This window comes from Ailuropoda melanoleuca, chromosome 9 (assembly GCF_002007445.2).
Source record: "Ailuropoda melanoleuca isolate Jingjing chromosome 9, ASM200744v2, whole genome shotgun sequence".
Taxonomy (NCBI): domain Eukaryota; kingdom Metazoa; phylum Chordata; class Mammalia; order Carnivora; family Ursidae; genus Ailuropoda; species Ailuropoda melanoleuca.
Genome location: NC_048226.1, coordinates 92,800,315 through 92,819,092, shown reverse-complemented (window position 1 = coordinate 92,819,092; position 18,778 = coordinate 92,800,315). Strand labels below are relative to the sequence as shown.

At 38.8% G+C, this 18,778-nt stretch overlaps 1 protein-coding gene across 13 annotated transcripts in view; it reads left to right on the top strand.

Annotated features, from left to right (window-relative positions):
- CYRIB (CYFIP related Rac1 interactor B) overlaps window positions 1-18,778 on the top strand; it is a 133,435-nt gene that overhangs the window by 72,038 nt on the left and 42,619 nt on the right. For 8 of the 13 annotated variants that reach the window (XM_034668615.1, XM_019794956.2, XM_011219412.3 and 5 more), the window contains 2 exons: window positions 8,073-8,111; window positions 8,329-8,347. In XM_034668615.1, coding sequence (XP_034524506.1) covers window positions 8,073-8,111; window positions 8,329-8,347 — 58 coding nt within the window. Of the gene's footprint in view, window positions 1-8,056; window positions 8,112-8,328; window positions 8,348-18,778 lie in introns of those variants that run through there. The other 5 variants (XM_011219413.3, XM_034668621.1, XM_011219415.3 and 2 more) reach the window with 3 other exon arrangements.

The following is an 18,778-nucleotide window of genomic DNA, read 5'->3' as shown; positions in this document are numbered from 1 at the left end:
AAACAGTTTTAATAATACTTGTGGAATTGACAAACTTTGTAATATTCTGATGTTGGGCCCTTAGAACTATAGGGAAGATAGGAACAGCACCTGTGAGAGGAAGTAAGTTTGGCCTGATGTGATGGGTAAGAACTGGGAAAAGAGCCAGACGGTGTAATAGGTGCCTCTCACTCTGAGTCTCTCAATCTTAGGGGGTAGGAATTATCTTCCTTTCTACAGATGAAGAAGTTGAAGCTTTGAGAAACTTAAGATTCTTGCTCAGAGTTTAAACATCGATGGACTCTCTGTCAAAACACATTATATGTGGATGCATATTTTTGCTAGGAAGGTGATTAAATATTTGTTTTGGTCATGACAACCCAGGCACAGAGCTTCTCTCTGAAACTCACAGGCCGAATGTGGATCAGGTCTGTAATGCTGCCCCTGCTTGACATCACGCTGCGGTATCCTGAACTAAATGCTGCGCTGGCCTGTGTTATTTGTGAACACAGATCGCCTTTAAACCAGCCAGATTTGCAAATTACTTCTCTAATTTTTAATGATACATTAAGAATTAAGAAATTTTAAGAGTGGGATGCTAGTATTTGCTTTTATTAGTGGTTCCTAGTTTTCTTGTGTATATGTTGGTTTTTCATTCTAGTGTATAGAATAGGCTTTAAAAAAATTGTATAGATGACTCAAGATACAGCTATCTGTATTTTGAAATTTGTGGTGTGCAATTCGGACACAGAATGAGAAAATGTTCGGGCACCTGGATGGCTCAGTTGGTTAAGCATCAACTCCTGATTCAGCTCAGAGTCATGAGATCCCTCTGAGTCTGAGCCCAGTGAGTCTCCATACTCAGCAGGGAGTCTGCTTAAGATTTTTCTCTCTGCGTCTCCCACACTCCCTGCTGTATATGCTTTCTTTCTCTTTAAAAAAAAAAATGAGAATATGTTGTACTTACAACATGTTGTAAGAGCATTATCTCTGTTTTAGTACTTTAGTTATTGCTACTAAACACTTATGTTACATATTTCCCCAATAGAAAAAAAAGGCTGTGGCAAATTAAAATGTGAAAACTTAGCTTTGGGACTTCGTATTTCCCAACCTTGAACTTGTCTATGTTTCTATTACTATCAGGTGTAATTCAGAGATATTCTGCAAAGTGTCACGATTGTAGAAAAGGACATTAGTAGATGGACATTGTATTCTTTGCTTCCAAAAGAGACTGTTTTCCTTTTGTTTATGTGGATTAGATATGTTGATATTTGTATATATTTTTACGTAGGTTGCATGTAATTAAAAGTGAGCAATCACCTGCTTTCTTTTTCTTTGTTGTATAGCTTATAATTTGGAGTGAACATTATTTTTATGCCTTGGCCTCATTGTCATACTTCTAAGTTTGGATTTGCTTCCAACGTTTTATCCGTTGTATTTTCAGTGTCTTGTAATATATCCAAGAGTTCCTGTTTTCCTTAAAGTAATCTCTGTGCCCAGCGTGGGGCTCTAACTCACAACCCCAAAATCAAGAGTCACATGTTCCACTGACTCAGTCAGGTGCCACCCCCCAGAAATCCTTCATTTTTTTTTTTTTTTGCTGGTGTTACTTCCTCTGGGACATCTTCATCCTTTCATTCTTTTCATCATAACCACTTTCTTCATTTATGGTGATGAAGTTCAACCTCACAGAGTTCCTCTGACTGGCATGTTTAATTTCTCTGATGGTAGCAGTGTCATATTCTTGCCGTCAGCCCTGTGTAACTTCATTTATGTTCTCTTAGGGTTTGACTCGCAGGGTTACCACTTCTGTTTTTTTTGCTGCTCTTTTATCTTTGTTGGCAAATTCCCTCGTTTGGTTATCCATTTTTCTAAAATGTCATGCAGGTTTGTCACCAGGAGACAAGGGGGTAACACAGCGACACACATTGCAGTCTGTGCATGACCTGAGTAACAGATGTTCAGTGAACAATCACTAATAGACTTGAAAGAAATGATGTGGTTGGTCATTAATAATGAATGTAAAAGATGGGAGAAAGTGATAAAACTATAAAGCATTCTGTATTTACAGTATTTTCATCTTTAATTACATTTTAACGAGACTAGACATTTTAGAGAAAGCATATGGGTATGGTTTATTTAGTAATGATGATGATCATTGTAACAGCATTGCATTTACAGATTGTTCATTGTATGTCAGGGACTGGTTTAAGTGCTACACAGACAGTGGTAATCGTGGTGTAAGAAGACATAAAAGACATATTTGTATTCACGTGTTTGAGTTCTAGTGTGTCTCAGATATGGATATTTTTATGTGTACTGTGCTTGAGATAGAATGTCAAAATAATTTTAATGTTAATAAGAGAAGTAGTGACCATGTTCAATAAAACTGGCATTTCTGTTAATCTTCACACAATCTTTGAGGTTATTTTTGCTCTTTTACAAATAAGAAGAACTGATGCTTATATAACTTAAATAAATGGAAATCTGAAATTAGAAATAAAACTGCTCAAAGAACCTAATAATTAAATAAGTGGAAACTCAACCAAGGTTTATCTTATTTCAGAATCAGTGCTCTAAACCACTTTGCTTATATTTCTTTCCTTTTTATTAGTAGGGAATATAAAGGTTTTTATATGTTTACTGTTTTCTTGCTCTTACCTATTATCATGTTTCCTCTTGACGTGATTTTAAATATATTTAATTAATATATTATGTGAAAATTAAACATTAAAATATTTTGGATTTCCTTTATTTTTAATTTTTATATGCTTTGACTCCATCTTTCCATTTTAAATTTCTTACTGTGCTTCAAATTACTCCTCTAAAAATAAGTAGGTTATTATTTTTGAGATTTTTTTTTGAGATTTAGTTTTAAGAAACTACACTCTAATCCACCTAGAATATATAGGCTGAGAAGTTTGTGTCTCAGTTTTTCATGGGATTATTTCAATACCATTTATTAAATAAAGTTTTCTTCATTGCCCTATATAGTGATTACTTTATACATTCCTCATCAGGAATACTCTCTTTGAGCCTTCTACCTCCTTTTCCTGCTTGCCCAAATTCTGTTCATTCTTCAGATCTGTCTCAGCTCCCAGAGCTTCATAAAATCTTTCCAATACCCTATTTCCATGCTCTACCCTCGCTGCAATATCTTCTTTTAATTGCCACAGCTGTATATGTAGGTATTTCTCATGATACCTCATTTTTACCTTGAATGTTTTAATTGCTACAGGAAGAGTAGTTGCTTCTAGAGAGCGCAGTCAATCTTTTTCATCCTAGCATCTCCTCAGGTATTTATTTTGGGACTATTATACATAATAGACTTTCCAGTAAATATTTGGTGTGAAGTTGTTTTTGTTTTTGTTTTTTTTCCGTTTATTGGACCATTGTGATTTCTCTGGTCTCTTCATCTGCCTATATATCTGTATGAGTTCCACTCAGTTTTAATTATTAATGTGTAGGACTGGTTCTTTTCTTCTGTTTTTAAAAACTTTTTTATAGGGGGCGCCTGGGTGGCACGGCGGTTAAGCGTCTGCCTTCGGCTCAGGGCGTGATCCCGGTGTTATGGGATCGAGCCCCATATCAGGCTCCTTCCGCTATGAGCCTGCTTCTTCCTCTCCCACTCCCCCTGCTTGTGTTCCCTCTCTCGCTGGCTGTCTGTCTCTATCTCTGTCAAATAAATAAATAAAATCTTAAAAAAAAACAAAACTTTTTTATAGACTTGTCTGTTTCTTTTTTTCTCAAATGAATATGAAATAACCTTTTCAAGTTCTTAAAGCTTACTAAGGGGGCGCCTGGGTGGCTCAGTCAGTTAAGTGGCTGCCTTTGGCTCGGATTGTGATCCCAGGGTTCTGGGATCCAGCCCCACATCTCATCCCAGCTCCCTGCTCAGTGGGAAGCCTGCTTCTCCCTCTCCCTTTGCCCCTCCCCTCTCTCTCTCACTGTCAAATAAAATCTTAAAAAAAAAAAAAAACACAAAACTTAGATAGTTGCTGAGATTATATAATAATGCACTTTCATAATATTGTCTGATCTGGGAACGTGGTCAATAGGCCCTTTAATTCAAGTGCTCTTTTTCTGTTAACTACGATGGCTTTAAGATTGCTTTGTGTATGTCAAGGGGAGCTTAAGCTAATGGAATTGAATTTGATTTTATCATATACCCAAATGAAGGAGGGATGCAGTGTAGGTTACATAACCAGTTAGATTTATGTGTCATCATTAGAAATGCTGCAAAGCTGTAAATGTGGTTGACAGAATGCTCTGAAGTCATAGCTTTTACGTTTTGCTGGAGGCAAAGGAATTTTAACACTTGAAGAACCTCTAGGTTTGCGGATTTTAGATGCCTGGATTATCTAATTTACATACTATCTAATATTTACTATTTATGACCTGACATTTGATTTCTAAGAGTAAAAACAATTACAAGTGTTTTCTTATTTCTTGATTTATTAAGAATTAGACAAAATGAGTAGAATTTTCCCCCGTGGTTTTATGCAAGTGAGACTGGTTTTGCTCCTCTGGTTAATGAGAGTGGCCAGCCAAGCCACTTGTTTTGTTTATTTCTGGGTGGCTTTGGTCTGCCTTAGGGAAGGAAGTTTGTTTTTGGCAGAAAAAGCAAAAATGTGTTTATTCATTCCATTTGTAGTAACATTGATCCAAGAGGAGCTTTTGAGGAAAACCAGAATAATTAGGCTTTGAACATAAATAGATCCCATTCCTCTCCTACTTGATAGAAAAAAAGGAAAGATTAGGATTAATAATATATAAATTATAGACAAATCCTAGAGCAGGAGTTGCAAACTGATGTTTCATCAAACAAATATTACCCTCAGACTGTTGTTTTTTTTTTTTTTTTTTTTGGCCTACTGATTATTTCTAAAGCTTAATTAGTTGATAACATCTAAAAATTGTTTTACCTGAATATCCAGCCCCACATCACCTGCATTTTTAGCGTGGCATGTTAATAGCCATGGCACCCTTTTGATTAAGCATAGACATCTGCTTTCCCTAGTTAGCACTTCTAATGTGGCTCCACCCAACCCAGATGCATTTAACTTTGCAGCCCCTGGAGGCTGTTGGATTAAGAAGTAATAGTAGACCTAAGACTGTTAATGCAGCTGAACCCTCCACTTTGAGTTAATAGAAGCTAGAATAGTAGGTGTGAAAATTTTAGGTAGAGATAGCTGTAGTGGAATTTGGGATGTGAGAGAAAGTAGTTGCAGAGGAATCCAAGGTTTTTACCTGAGCAACTGGAAGGATAGGGATGCCATCAACTGAGTTAAAGGAGACTAGGTAGATCAGGTTTGGGGAGGGAAGATGAATAGTTTAGTTTTGACATGTTAAGCTTGAGGTATCTATTAAAACATCCAAGAGGAGATATTGAGTAGGCAGTGGCTATGAGAGTATGGAGTTGGAGACAAATGTCTAGACTGGATAAGTAAATTTGAGATATGTAGTTGAAACATACAGCCATGAGATGGAATGAAATCGCAAAGGGAGTGGAGGACCCAGGACTGAGTTCTGGGCACATCAGCATTTGGGAATTTGAGAGAAGTTCAGCAACAGAGATTAAGAAAGAGCATCAAGTGAGTTAGAATGAAAAGGAAGGAAGTGTGGTGTCTCAAAGGACAAGTGTCCTGACCTGGTTTCATCCCAAAAGCAGAGTTTGAGACAGGGACTTTTTAGGCAGATAATTTATTTGGGGACCTGTTAACAAGAAACAAGTTGGTGGGGGCCTGGGTGGCTCAGCCGGTTAATTGTCTGCCTTCGGCTCAGGTCATGATCCCAGAGTCCTGGGATTAAGCCCGGCATTGGGCTCCCTCCTCAGCAGGGAACCTGCTTTCCCTCTCTCAGTCTCACTCTCTCTCTCTCAATAAATAAATAATATCTTAAGAAAAAAAAAAAGAAACCGAAGTTGGAGAACTGGGGCACATGAAATAGGGAGGAAGGAAGTCAATACAAGGGTCTGTTTTTAACCTGGTCACATCTGTGAGTACCTGGGGCTTGATCCTGAGGAAATCCTCTGAGAAGATATGAAGAATATGCCTCTGGGTGGAAAGGAGGGTGTATTTATATACCAGATCCCATTTTCCAGTGGTCAGTGTTTGCTCATAGGGTGCTGATGTTAAGATCTTCACACTTCCAGGTTAGGGTTCGTATATCCTAGGATGGCTGAAGAGTTCCTGTAAGCATCTCTTAGAGCAAAGCCTGTGAGCATAAAGTGAGCCCCAATAGGGCATCTAAGGGGAGGTGCCTCAGCTGGAGTAGAAATTGTGAGGCAGCGTGCGAGAGGTATCCCATACAGCCTCGTATCCTCCATTAAGCACCTGTAATTTAGTCCATTCTACTGCAAAGTTTTCAAGATGGTGGCTGGCCACAGTCTCTACATTAGACTTATAATAAGAGGGTTAGTGGAATAATGTTCATTTTTGCATTTGCCTACCACTCATTCTAGATTTGCCTTACCTTCAGCCAGCACTTGAACAGGTCAAGGCATTGTCCTGGTTCAGTGACACAGACCTTCTCCAAGGGATCAATGCCTGTAGTTGATTTATCCTTGTTGGGTCATAATTGTTGCAGCTACTCGTTTATAGTTATTACTGAACATGGCAGCCCCAGTCGAGCCCCCTAGGTTCTGGATAGGTTTCCTCCTGTCCCCATTGTGTGGCAGCAGCCATAAGTTGTTTTTAGGGTCACTTTACAGGACTCCCCAGTATGTTAATTCTTTCCTTAGCATGCTGGTCCAATAAGGAGTCCAAGATAACCAGGTGATAGTTGCTTCAGAATAGTTCCTGTGTTTTCTGGCAGAAACCACTGTTCTCCTCCCCCACTATCAGAATGTCTAATCCAGTGAACTTGAAGTTTGTCAATCCTATTTCCATCTGTTGGTTCCAGGACCTTTTTCTTCCTCCCTCCCTCCCGTCCTTATCTGTTAGAGACACAGCACCACATTTCAGCCTTTAGAAGACAATGTAAGTATCAGATCACTTACCATCTTGGAAGGCAGTGCCCCATCCCCTCTAAATGTTACTAAGCACATAAAAATTCTGTGTTTGCTAAGTCCAAGACTCTGGTCGTAGGGGCGCCTGGGTGGCGCAGTCGTTAAGCGTCTGCCTTCGGCTCAGGGCGTGATCCCGGCGTTCTGGGATCAAGCCCCGCGTCAGGCTCCTCCGCTGGGAGCCTGCTTCTTCCTCTCCCACTCCTCCTGCTTGTGTTCCCTCTCTTGCTGGCTGTCTCTCTCTGTCAAGTAAATAAATCAAATCTTTAAAAAAAAAAAAAAAAGACTGTGGTCGTAGAATAAACAATTAGGGAAAGAAATTTTTATATAAAGATGAGTAGTTACATTGGCCAAATGTGACCCCCACTGTATGTGAACTCAGCTAGTTTGCTGTAGCAGCTGTAGTTGCTCTTAGTTGTAAACTTAGAATAAAATCATTTTGAAGATTTAATCTTACTTGAAGTGTTTTAGGATTTGCAAATACCATAGTAGTATTAGTAAAACAGTCCTACAGAGGACTTCGTGGTTCACTTGAGTTTTGATAGATGTGCCTCTGGCAAGTAATAGGTCATTGTCATGGAATATAAGGATCTTAGTACCTTTAGCAAAACTGGTATTTTTAATACATTGAAAGGAAATCAACGTAAACTATGATAATAGTATAGAAATATATCTTTTGGTAATTTTAGGCCCCTGTTATAAGAATAAAGGCGAATTACAAATTTTCTTCCTTTGCTGTCTCCTGCTTCATGATATGATGAGAATTATGTACTTATCTTGATAAAAATTGTAGTCTTGGCATGTCTTGAGGGTGGCAATTAGGGTGTCTTATCTAAGCCTGTTGGTATTTCCCAGGGCTTAACACAATGGCTTACTCTTAGTAGGTTCTCTATAAATAGTTGTTGATTTAATTCGAGTAGGTGTATGTCCGTTTGTATACATACACACACATAAATGTGTATAGCATATGTATGTGATATATGATGGCATTCATAAACTTTATTAAAGTTAGTTTAAATAAAATGAAACATGTTTTAAAGTATAATAATGTTTTAGACTTTCTTCCTTTTTTTCTTTATTTAAACAGATAGAAGGACAAGAACAGAATCACCAGCACTGGCTGAAGGTAAATATGTCTTTGGGGGAAACGATAATTCAGATACAAATGAAAAGTTATGATTTAAATAAAAAACTACATTGGCTCAATATAATTTAAGGAATATATTCTGTACATAATACTGAACTGGTAAAAATATCTTTAGGAAATACCCTATACTGTTTAGTTTCATAAAATAGGAGGTAGTGGGGAAAATGTAAATTAATTAGAACTTTTTTTTTTACAGCTTTCTTTCAGTAGGAGAGGTACGTGTTTTTCTTTGTATTCCTTTTTAAGTCATTTTAGTTATCACCAGTATAGTTAATCAGGAAAGGTCTAACCCATACTTCTAGTGGTTTATATATGCTAGAAAGGAAGATAATTTTACATGGTTTCTTCAATAAGAATTCTAGCTGTTACTGATTTTAGTCCTCTTGAAAAAGTCTTAGAACACAATAGCCACCCACAAAAATTACTGATACAGGGGTCCTGAGTACTTAAACATTTATAATCCTGTAATTGTTTTAATTATAACAAGTTAATAGGTATTTGAAAATGTAATTTTTCTGTAGATATATTTTGTGTTCTTAAAGTGAAAATGATAAGCTTAAAATCTCTTTCTGTGCTTTTCCTAGTCATAAATAGAGATATTCACATTTCAAAACTTGCCTGTCATTTTATGAGAACTGATAAGACAGTTATCATGATGGTCTTTGGAATTGTAATTACCTCACCTACTCTGTGTATGTTACAGTGCAGGAGTTCTCAACCTTTTTTTGTGCCATGGACCTCTGGTAATCTGGTGAAGCCTGTGAATCCCTTCTCAGAATAATGATTCTAAAAATGATTCATGATTTTATGAAGTAAAACACGCAAGATTAAAAAGGAAATTAGTTATATTGAAATATAGCTAACAAATATTAAAAATATAAATTTTTGATAGAGTAATATATATGCCTCTCACATTAGAGAATAAGCTTTAGCAACACTTTTGCTAAATACTGTAATTTTAAATAGTGATAAGTTTGCAGTAACTGTAGTATAGTATGAAAATACCAGTGATTTCTATTGATGATTAATTCATAGGTATTTCTGATACTACTATGCTTTGTTGCCTATAATCTTGATTGAAGGAATTGCAAAACTTCACATAGAAGTTAGTGAAAAGGTTCTCATCCAAGGTCACAGGTCACTGAATTCTTTCTCTGGACCCCAGATTAAGAACTCCTGTTAATGAAAAGTCAGCTAGACCTTTCTTACTCCATCATATTTGAATAAGTGCAGTTTTTTATGTTCTGTGTAACTAATCTTTAAAAAGTAGAGTTACACAGTCATTTCTTAAGAGACATCCCAATGGTGTAGGCTAGAAGTTCTTGAAATAGCTTTGAAGAAGCTTCGGTTTGCTGGTTAAGAATCACAGAAACAGGCGCCTGGGCGGCTCAGCCATTAAGCGTCTGCCTTTGGCTCAGGTCATGATCCCAGCGTTCCGGGATCGAGCCCCGCAACGCATCGGGCTCTCTGCTCAGCGGGAAGCCTGCTTCTCCCTTTCCCACTCCCCCTGCTTGTGTTCCCTCTCTCGCTGCCCCTCTCTCTGTCAAATAAATAAATAAAATCTTAAAAAAAAAAATCACAGAAACAGCAGCATACATATTCTGTGGAAAAGGGAGTTGGAGATAAGTGGTAAGCCTTGGAGAGTGCCCACCTTCAGAGAATTCACATTCTGTTTCAAGGAACATGACATTAACATGTAAAAAATAAAATACCAGCTTGAGATGTTGAAAGTTTAATGAGAGAATTGTCATAATTTCCGCAGGAAGAACGCAAATATAAGGTCTGATGCTTGTGTTATGGAATCACAAAAAAAGGTCAAGAATTGCAAAAAGTCATCAGATGTTTTACAGTTACTTCAATAGTATGAACTATGCAATGATCATGTGCCAGCCTAAGCTAGGAAGAGCCTGGAATGGTGTCACTAAATTTGACAATTAAATGGTCGTTCAGCACCTTGTAGCTAACAGTAAAGGGACTGGCAGATCTGTTGAAGCTTGGCTCATAGCAAAAACAACACTATTATTTTGAAGGGACACATTAGGGCATCTGATTTTGAGGTATTTTTTGGTTGTGGCACTTGATTTGTCCTGTCAATGTGATCTGCCCTGATGCCATAGTTTAAAGATGTCTCAAAGGCTTCACTGTCAGGGTCTGTTAGGTTAAGCCCCACTTTTTAAAAACTAATTTGCTGCTTTTGCCAAGTCCCTAAGTTTCTCTAATCCTCAGTTTCTTCCTATAAAATTAGAGAACTGAGCTACATGATTTCAGTTCATTTCTCATGAACGCTGTATTCTGGGCTGATTTTCTACCTTTTCTGAGACCCTTCACTTCCTTTCTCTTTCTCCCTACTAGCAACGTTTGAAATATGGTAAAAATACTCAGAGTTGTTAAGTGATTTGAACTTTGGTTTATATAAATATTGCCCTAGTAAACGCTATACAAAACTTTAAAAGCTGTAATTATTAAATTAGTGTACTTATTAGTTCAGAACGTTTTTATTATATACACATTCTGCATTTTGGTCTGCTGGAGTCTTTTTAGCCTTATTATAAGCGATATTGATTTTTAATTGTAGGAAGATTATTCAAGTACATATTTTTAAGATTATGTGATTACCGGGAAGAGGAAATTTATGTTTTGTTTTTGTATTCGGTTTGATTATGATGAGTCTGGAGGAGTTATATTTAAGAGAATGGTTTTAGTTGAAGTTCAGGAACTGTAATTTCACAGTATTGAATTCCTTCAGCATGCTGGGCTCAAACAGAAAGACCTGACAAATGGTAGGGAAATATTTAAGGACATTTCTTAGTTAGCATCTGTCATCTTTTTCTAGTCAATGTGTTTTTTCTTAAATTTTTTTTTCTGTGAGAATTTTATCCCTAATTTAGAAATTTTAGTGCTAGTATTGAATTAATTTCTTTCAGGAAGACTTGAAAGTTTTAGTTTTCTTTACTCTTTTTGGCTGAATTATGTGCATTTTCATTTATGACTAAGAAGCAAATGGCAAAATGGTTAAGAGACCTGTTAGGAGCCAGATTTGCCTGAGTGAGAATTCCGGCCTTGTTTACTAATTTGTTGACCTTGAGAAAGTTACTTAATCCTTCAGACCTTCGGGTTGCTCAGAAGTAAAATGAGGATTGTAGTGCTAGACAACCTCAAAAATGATGATGGAGGGTTTTATAAGATAATACTGTGTATATATTACTTAGCATCGTGTGTGGCACACAGAAAGATCTCAGTCACTGGTTTTTACTTTCATTTAGTCTTCACAGTGTTCAGGGACCTCTGCAAGGTTCTTGGAATACGAACATTAAGCTATAGTCACACTCAGGGCAAGATGGTTCTGTTGCCCTTAGTTCCTTCAGTCTGTAATGTTTAAGAAGGTCCTTATGATAAATATTCCTAAATAACCCCTTCTAAACTTCGTTCTGTTTCAGAAGCTAAAGTCTCATAATTTACTAGACAGGAGATAGCTTGTTTATAATTTTTTGCATATATGAGTATATTCTTATGGGTACCTTTCTTTTGACCTCAGTTTTAATATATTTTAAGATATGTCAGATATTTAATGGGTTGACAGGTGGCATAGGAACTATTTAGTTTAGTTCTCAGAGGCCAGTGAGAATTGGGGCCAGCGAGGAGAAGTTAACAAATGGGCAAATACCAGCTTAATACAAGTCCTGTATGATTCTTTGCAGGATTTATGTTGGAATAATTGTGTTTCATTTAATCATTGGCTGAAGTTCCTTAAAAAGTTTCTAAAAATTGACTGAATTCTAAAAATTTTTTTTGAAGATTTTATTTATTTATTGGTGAGAGAGCATGACCAGGGGGTGGGGATGGAGGGAGAAGGAGACGCAGACTCCCCAGTGATCAGGTAGCCCAACGCAGGGCTCGATCCCAAGACCCTGAGATGATGACCCAAGCCAAGGGCAGATGCTCAACCGAGTGAGCCACTTATGCTCCCCTGAAGTCTAAAATTTAAGTCGTTTGAGAGTAGAATGTTAGTCATACAGAATGAAATATTTAAGCAGGAGCTAGTTGGCTGCTTGGCATGGATGTTGTAGAACAGAAACATACTAAGGCTAGATGGTCAAGTGTGAGTCTTCCATTTCAGCATATATTGTATTTAGTCTGGGCTGCTATAACAAAATAAGTAAACTAGGTAGCTTATAAATAGCAGAAATTTATTTCTCACACTTCTGGAGGCTGGAAGTCCCAAGATCAAGGTGCCAGCATAGTTGGGTTCTGGTGAGGCCCACTTCCCAGTTCATAACACAGCTGTCTTCTTGCTGTGTCCTCACATGGTAGAAAGAGCAACGGAGCTTTCAGGAGTCTCTTCTATAAGGGCATTAATTCCATTCATGAGGGCTCCACACTGATGACCTGATCACCTCTCAAAGGGTTTAATCACATTGGGTTTTAGGATTTCACATGTGAATTTTGAGGGGAGACAGACGTTCATGTTCTGTCTTTTATACTTTTATGTAGAATAGAAAGAGCTGTTACATAAAATAGGCTTGATAGCAAAACCAGACAAGAACAGAGAAAAAAAAATTATAGGTCAGTCTTACTTATGAAATAATCCAAAGTGAAATATTAGATCAAATCTAGAAATACATATTTTTAAATGCAAGGATGGTTACCAGTAGAAAGTGTAGTCATATCATCTGTTCTTATAAGCTCGTATTCAAAGATTAAATGAAAAAATGGTTGATATTCTAAAGGTGGGAGTTCTGCCTTAGAGTGATATGTGTATTTGTGTGTGTGTATTTAATGCAAAATCAAGTCAAAATCCCATTAAGATTTTTGTAGAACTTGACAGTTACATGGGTGAACAAAGGACCAGGAATAGCTAAGGGACTTTTGCAGATGAATCATTACTTAAACGGTAAGCATAGACCACAAAGAAAAGTGGCACAGATGGCACCATAGACAACGTTAAGACTAGGTTACTGCAGTATTACAGACGAGGAGAAAATATTTGCTATGTGTATAAGCATCAAAAGATTGGTACCTAGAAGTCCTGTCTGGAATTCCTAAAGCCCAACTATGGGGGATAGGAGAGTGGTATATCAGCGGGAGTTGAATTAAGAAAGCATACCACCCTGGGTATTTCAAACAGGGAACTTAATATAGAGGATTGGTTATGAAGGTATTAGACTATAGATGAGCAAAGGGGAAGAGGAGACAGAGAGTGGCAAAAAAAAGGTGGGATGATGGCTCTGCTACCGGAGATAAGGCGCTTCCACCACTAGACTGCACCTCACAGGCTGCACTTGCTTCTCTGCCTCTGACTGGGGAAGTGCGTACTGGCCTCACCTTATGTGACTACTCTTAGAGCAACTGCTGGTCTGTCCTGGCCAGAGACGGAAAGCTTCTCTCTCTTCCCTGCCTCTCACCTTCCAGTGCCTCTTACTGCCATAACCTCACAGCTGGCAAGGGTGTCCTTCACAGATTCGGGCCCCGCAGTGCAGAGTACAGTGTATAGAAAGCTAGGTATGGGAGAGACCGTAGAAAAATGAATGGCACAAGGTACAAAGGATATGAGTATAGATTTTACAGATGGCCTATAAACATGGAGAGGCACATTTTTACTGGTAATCGAGAAAACATAAATTAAAGTATCAACGAGATATTTCACAATCTAAACATTGAAGCTTGTGGTTTTGGAGGATGGGAGAGAGGAGATCTTTTACTAGTGGAACAGTGAATTGATTGAAGTACTGTGGAGAGCAGTTTGGCACAATGTAGTAAAGTTACAGTTGCCCTTTAATTTCTAGATTGCCATCCAGTAGAAACTTGTACGTGAATACAAGTATATGTAGTGCGTGAAAGGATATGTGTAAAGCACGCTTTGTTAATAGAGAAAAATTGAAAAGGCATTGTCCCTCAGTAGGTAAGTAAATAAACCGGTTTCTTTGAACCATGAAATACTGTGTACTGAGTTAACATGGATAATTCTCAAAACACCAGTGAGTGTGAAAAATGAGTTCTAAAGGAATATGGACAATAAATCATGCAAGTTGAAAGGCAGAACAGTGCTGTGTTGTTTATGAATACAGACCTTCACAGTAAAAATGCTAAAATATGTTTGGAAAGGAAGCATACTTTTAAGGTTACTTTTGGAGATGGAGGAGAGGAAAGTTGGTTGGGGAAGGTTGGGAGGTTAACTGCACAAAAACATTTAGGGAGGCATCTGAAGCAACATACGGCAAAATGTCATTGCTTTAATCTGGTGGTAGAGTATGTGAATATATTTTTTTTACGTTTAAATTCTTTTCTAATTTAAAGAAATAGAAAGCAAGAAGGACTTAATCATCAGCCCCTCTGGGAAGCCTTTGGTTAGGTGTTCCTTATTCTGTATGTTCATTGTGGTGTTTGCATGCTTCTGTATGAAGCATGCCACACCGTCTTGTCTGGTCTCCTCCACTCGTCTGTGAATTCCTTGGTGCCAAATATTCTGTATCCGTCACAGTAATCAGCAGACAGGAGCGAAGGAAAGGTGGTTTGATTGAAAACAGCAGCTATCACCAGGCACTGTAAACACCAGCTAGCTGTAGAAGTACTCAAGGTTTTACATTATGCAAGGGGTTTTATTTAATGGCTCATCCATGTATTGTTGCATGTGTATTGCAAAGTGTTCAGACACCTGAATTGCAATCCAGTTATTTTTGTTGGGCATCTTTGAATGAGTCATATGTGTTCTTTGAATATCAGTCACTTTACATTTAAATTTTGTTTTTAAGATCGAAAGAGTGAGGGACAGGACAGAGGGAGAGGGAAGTATAGTCTGGAGCAGACTCCCTGCTGAGTGTGGAGCCAGACTTGGGGCTCCATTTTATGGGGCTCCATCTCAAGGACCCTGAGGTCATGACCTGAGTGGAAATCAAGAGTCGGATGCTTAACTGAGCCATGCAAGTGCCCCTCTACGTTTAAATTTTTTAAAAAATTATGGATACATACAGAAGAATACCTTTATTTGTAAACGTTGCAAGCCTAAAAGACTCCCTGAATCCACCAGTTACTGAGGAACCAGATTGTTACCCAGACCTTTGAAGTTGCCTGGTCCTATGGCCTGTCTCTGTCCAGAGATAACCAGTATCTTAAACTTTGTGTTTATCATTCTTTTGCATTTTTATATATGTGTGGATATAATTTTTTATGGATTTCAAAATTGTACTTTTTTGTTGTTGTTTTTAAGATTTTATTTATTTATTTGAGAGAAAGCTAGTGAGAGAGAGAGAGAGCCCGAGCTGGGAGGGGGAAGGCAGTGGCAGAGGGAGAAGCAGACTCCCCGCTGAGAGGGAGCCTGATGTGGGGCCTGATCCCAGGACCCCGGGATCATGACCTGAGCTGAAGGCAGACGCTTAACTGAGCCACCCAGGTGCCCCTAAAATAGTGGTACGTTTTAAGAAAGTGAGTTCACAGTACTATTTCTTGTTTAATGATCATATTTTTTTCAAGAAAAACCTTCTTAATCCTTGTAAAATAGGTAATTTGGGGGTTCAGTGTTTTCGTTTTTTTTCATATTCCCATCACCTTTCTGTACATTCTTAAACTACTTGCCTCAGAACTTTATATTAGCCCTTCTAACACCCTGTGTCTGTACCTGATACAGGGTATCGTAGCAGGAAGCCTGTCTTTGCTTTCTTGTTTTAAATTTGCAACTCAAGCAGTAATTTGCCTTGATGGTTTAATTTTTAATAGCTGGAGGTGTGGAAGTACTGTTACTAGTAATCTCTGAATCAAAGATGCCGTGACAATCTGATGTGATACTAATTTATTATGGTTCGCTTCCATTTAAGGAATAGTATTGGTCTCCTAATTTATTGTATTTATTGCACATGGCCAGGCATCCTAGTGAGTCTTTTATTTGAAATAGTGTAAATAAAGTTTTTCATTTTAACATACTAAATCTGAGTGTATCCACTAGATGTCAGCATTAGGAGAGATGCAGTGTAACGTGTAGAGTCATAGCCAGAAGCGATGTGAGAGATTCAGTCTAACAAGTACTGACTTGGGTACAGTCACATATTTTGTGAGAGAGTCAACACTAGAAATCAAGTCTCCCAATTTCTATTCTATTGTTCATTTATGTCACATTTCTTTAAGAGCGGTAACTGTTCTCCATGTAATTACTAGGCTAATTTATTGCTCTTGACATCTGCTGGGGATTTATGGTGAGATTTTAGTACTTCTGTGGTGGTAGTATGGCTGGACACCCAGTAATACCTGAACCCTGCTTCTTCTTCTCTACATTTTGCAAAGGAAGGAGAATCAAAGGATCACTTTATTAATAGCTACACTAGTATCTGATGATGATAGATTAGATATTGTGGGTAAGGTTAAGGATTAAGCTACTCTCTAAGACTTCCTCTGTATCAGTCAGATTCCAACCAAGGATAGCAGAAACTTTGCTTTGTATTTTTAAAAAGAGATTTAACGTGGATTTATTTACACAAATGTTGGAAGCTTGAGCAAAAAAAGGATGCTGAGGTGTGCACGTTTTTACTCACAACACTGCTGACATTAATTCTGAACTGTTTTCCAACACTTCTTCTGATACCAAATGTGTGGGGCTTTTTTCCCCACACCAATCAATTCTCTAACACTCCAGACACCAACTGGGTGTCCTACAATTCATTTTGATGCCGTCTCTATGTGGAGTTGGTGTGCAGACCTCACAGGTTAAGGGTTTAGTCCCACAAGACTCCCCTCCTCTCCAGATGCCATTCGCAGCAAGTCCCAGGCCTGCTGTACTTCTCACCATCCAGCTGTGAAGGGGTGGGGGGAGGGGGTTTGTTCCCATGACTCCGTCCTCAGGTTTGATAATCTGCTATAATGGCTCACAGAACTCAGAGAAATACTCTACTTACACTAGTACCAGTTTATTATAAAGGATTTTATAAAGGGTACAAATGGACAGCCAGATGAAGAGGTAGATAAGGTGAGGTCTGGAAATGACCTGAGCATAGGAGTGTCTGTCCCCATGGAGTTGGGATGTGTTCCCTTCCCAGCATGTGGATGCATTTACCAGTCTGGAATTTCTTCAGACTCCATCATTTAGGGGCTTTTTTGGAAGTCCCATTATAGAGACGTGGCTGATGATAAATCATTGGCCATTGGTGATCAATCTCCAGTCCCTGTCCCCTCGCCAGAGTTCAGGAGGTAGGGCTGAAATCTAAGTGTGCCTTGGTCTTTCTGGCAACCAGCCCTCATCTTGAAGCTCTCTAGGGGACTCATTAAAGTAAAATATGCTCCTGTCACCCAGGAAATTCCAAGGGATTTAGGAGCTCTGGGTTAGGCATGGAGGGGGCGGGATAAAGACCAAATACATACGCTTTTCTATCACGTGAGGTAACTAAGATATTAATGGTAACCACAGGAAGCAACTGTCACTTCTTGAGCCGGGGGGAAAGAAGGGAAAAGATAGGTTAGGCAGAATTTAGGAGCTTGAAGGAGGAACTCTGTGAGACTGGAAGCTCAGACCTCTGGAGGGGCCAGGTACTGCAGTGCTGATAGGCATTCCCCAGGAAGCTGGAGCCTAGAGCCATAGAGCTTTTGTTTGTTTTTTCAGATTTTAGGGGCACCTGGGTGGCTTAGTTGGTTAAGTGTCTGCCTTCAGCTCAGGTCATGATCCCGGGATTCTGGGATTGAGCCCCACATCCGGCTCCCTGCCTAGCAGGGAGTCTGCTTCTTCCTCTCCCTCTGCCCCTCCCCTGCTTGTTCTCTTTCTCTCTCTAAAATAAATTTAAAAAAAATTTTTTTTTCCTGAGATAGAGCATGTGCGAATGGGGGTGGGGTGGGGTGGGGAGAAGCAGAAGGAGGGAGAGAGACCAGCAAACTTCTGCACTGAACGCAGAGTCCGATGCAGGGCCCAATCCCACGACCCCGAGATCATGACCTGAGCGGAAATTAAAGAGTCTGATGCTCAGTCGACTGAGCAACCCCAGGCAGCCCCAGATAGCTAGCTGTTGATGACAGGAAATGCTGACAGGACTTGAAAAACAAAGACCTTTTCCCCCCAGTTTTATTTATTTAAGTAGTCTCTATACTCATTGTGGGGCTTGAACTCATTACCCTGAGATCAAGAGTCACATGATCCCCCAGCTGAGTCAGCCAGAAGCCCCCAAAGAGGGACCTTCTTTCTTCCCACCTTCCAATTTCCTTGTAGTTGATGGGGTCCACTGAGAAGCCAGCTGACACAGTAGTCTAGGAGAAATACTCTTCAGCTTAGTCCCAACATTAAAAGGAGATTACAGAACTATGGGCTTGGTGGTGAGCATTAGTAGGTAAATAACTGTCACTGTCTACCTTTTTGACCACACAGTATTCATTTAACTTTTTTGTTTTAAGTACAGTGCCACCATTTTTATGCTTCCTTTTAGAATTCTAGCACTTGCCTAGCGCATGCTCGGATGGTCTTAGTACAGGTGAGAGGGAAAAGGCCCTATGAATATAGAATCCCAGAGGGGATGCTCAGTTTACTTATTTTACCAAATGCTGTGGAACCAGGAGTGGGGAGAGAGTTGAAGTCCTGGGAGCTTAGATTCTGCTGAAATATGTTTACTACATAAAGGTCAGAAAACAGGAGGGGCAAGAGGAAAAGGGAAATCTTGGTTAAGCCATTTATTGAACGAATA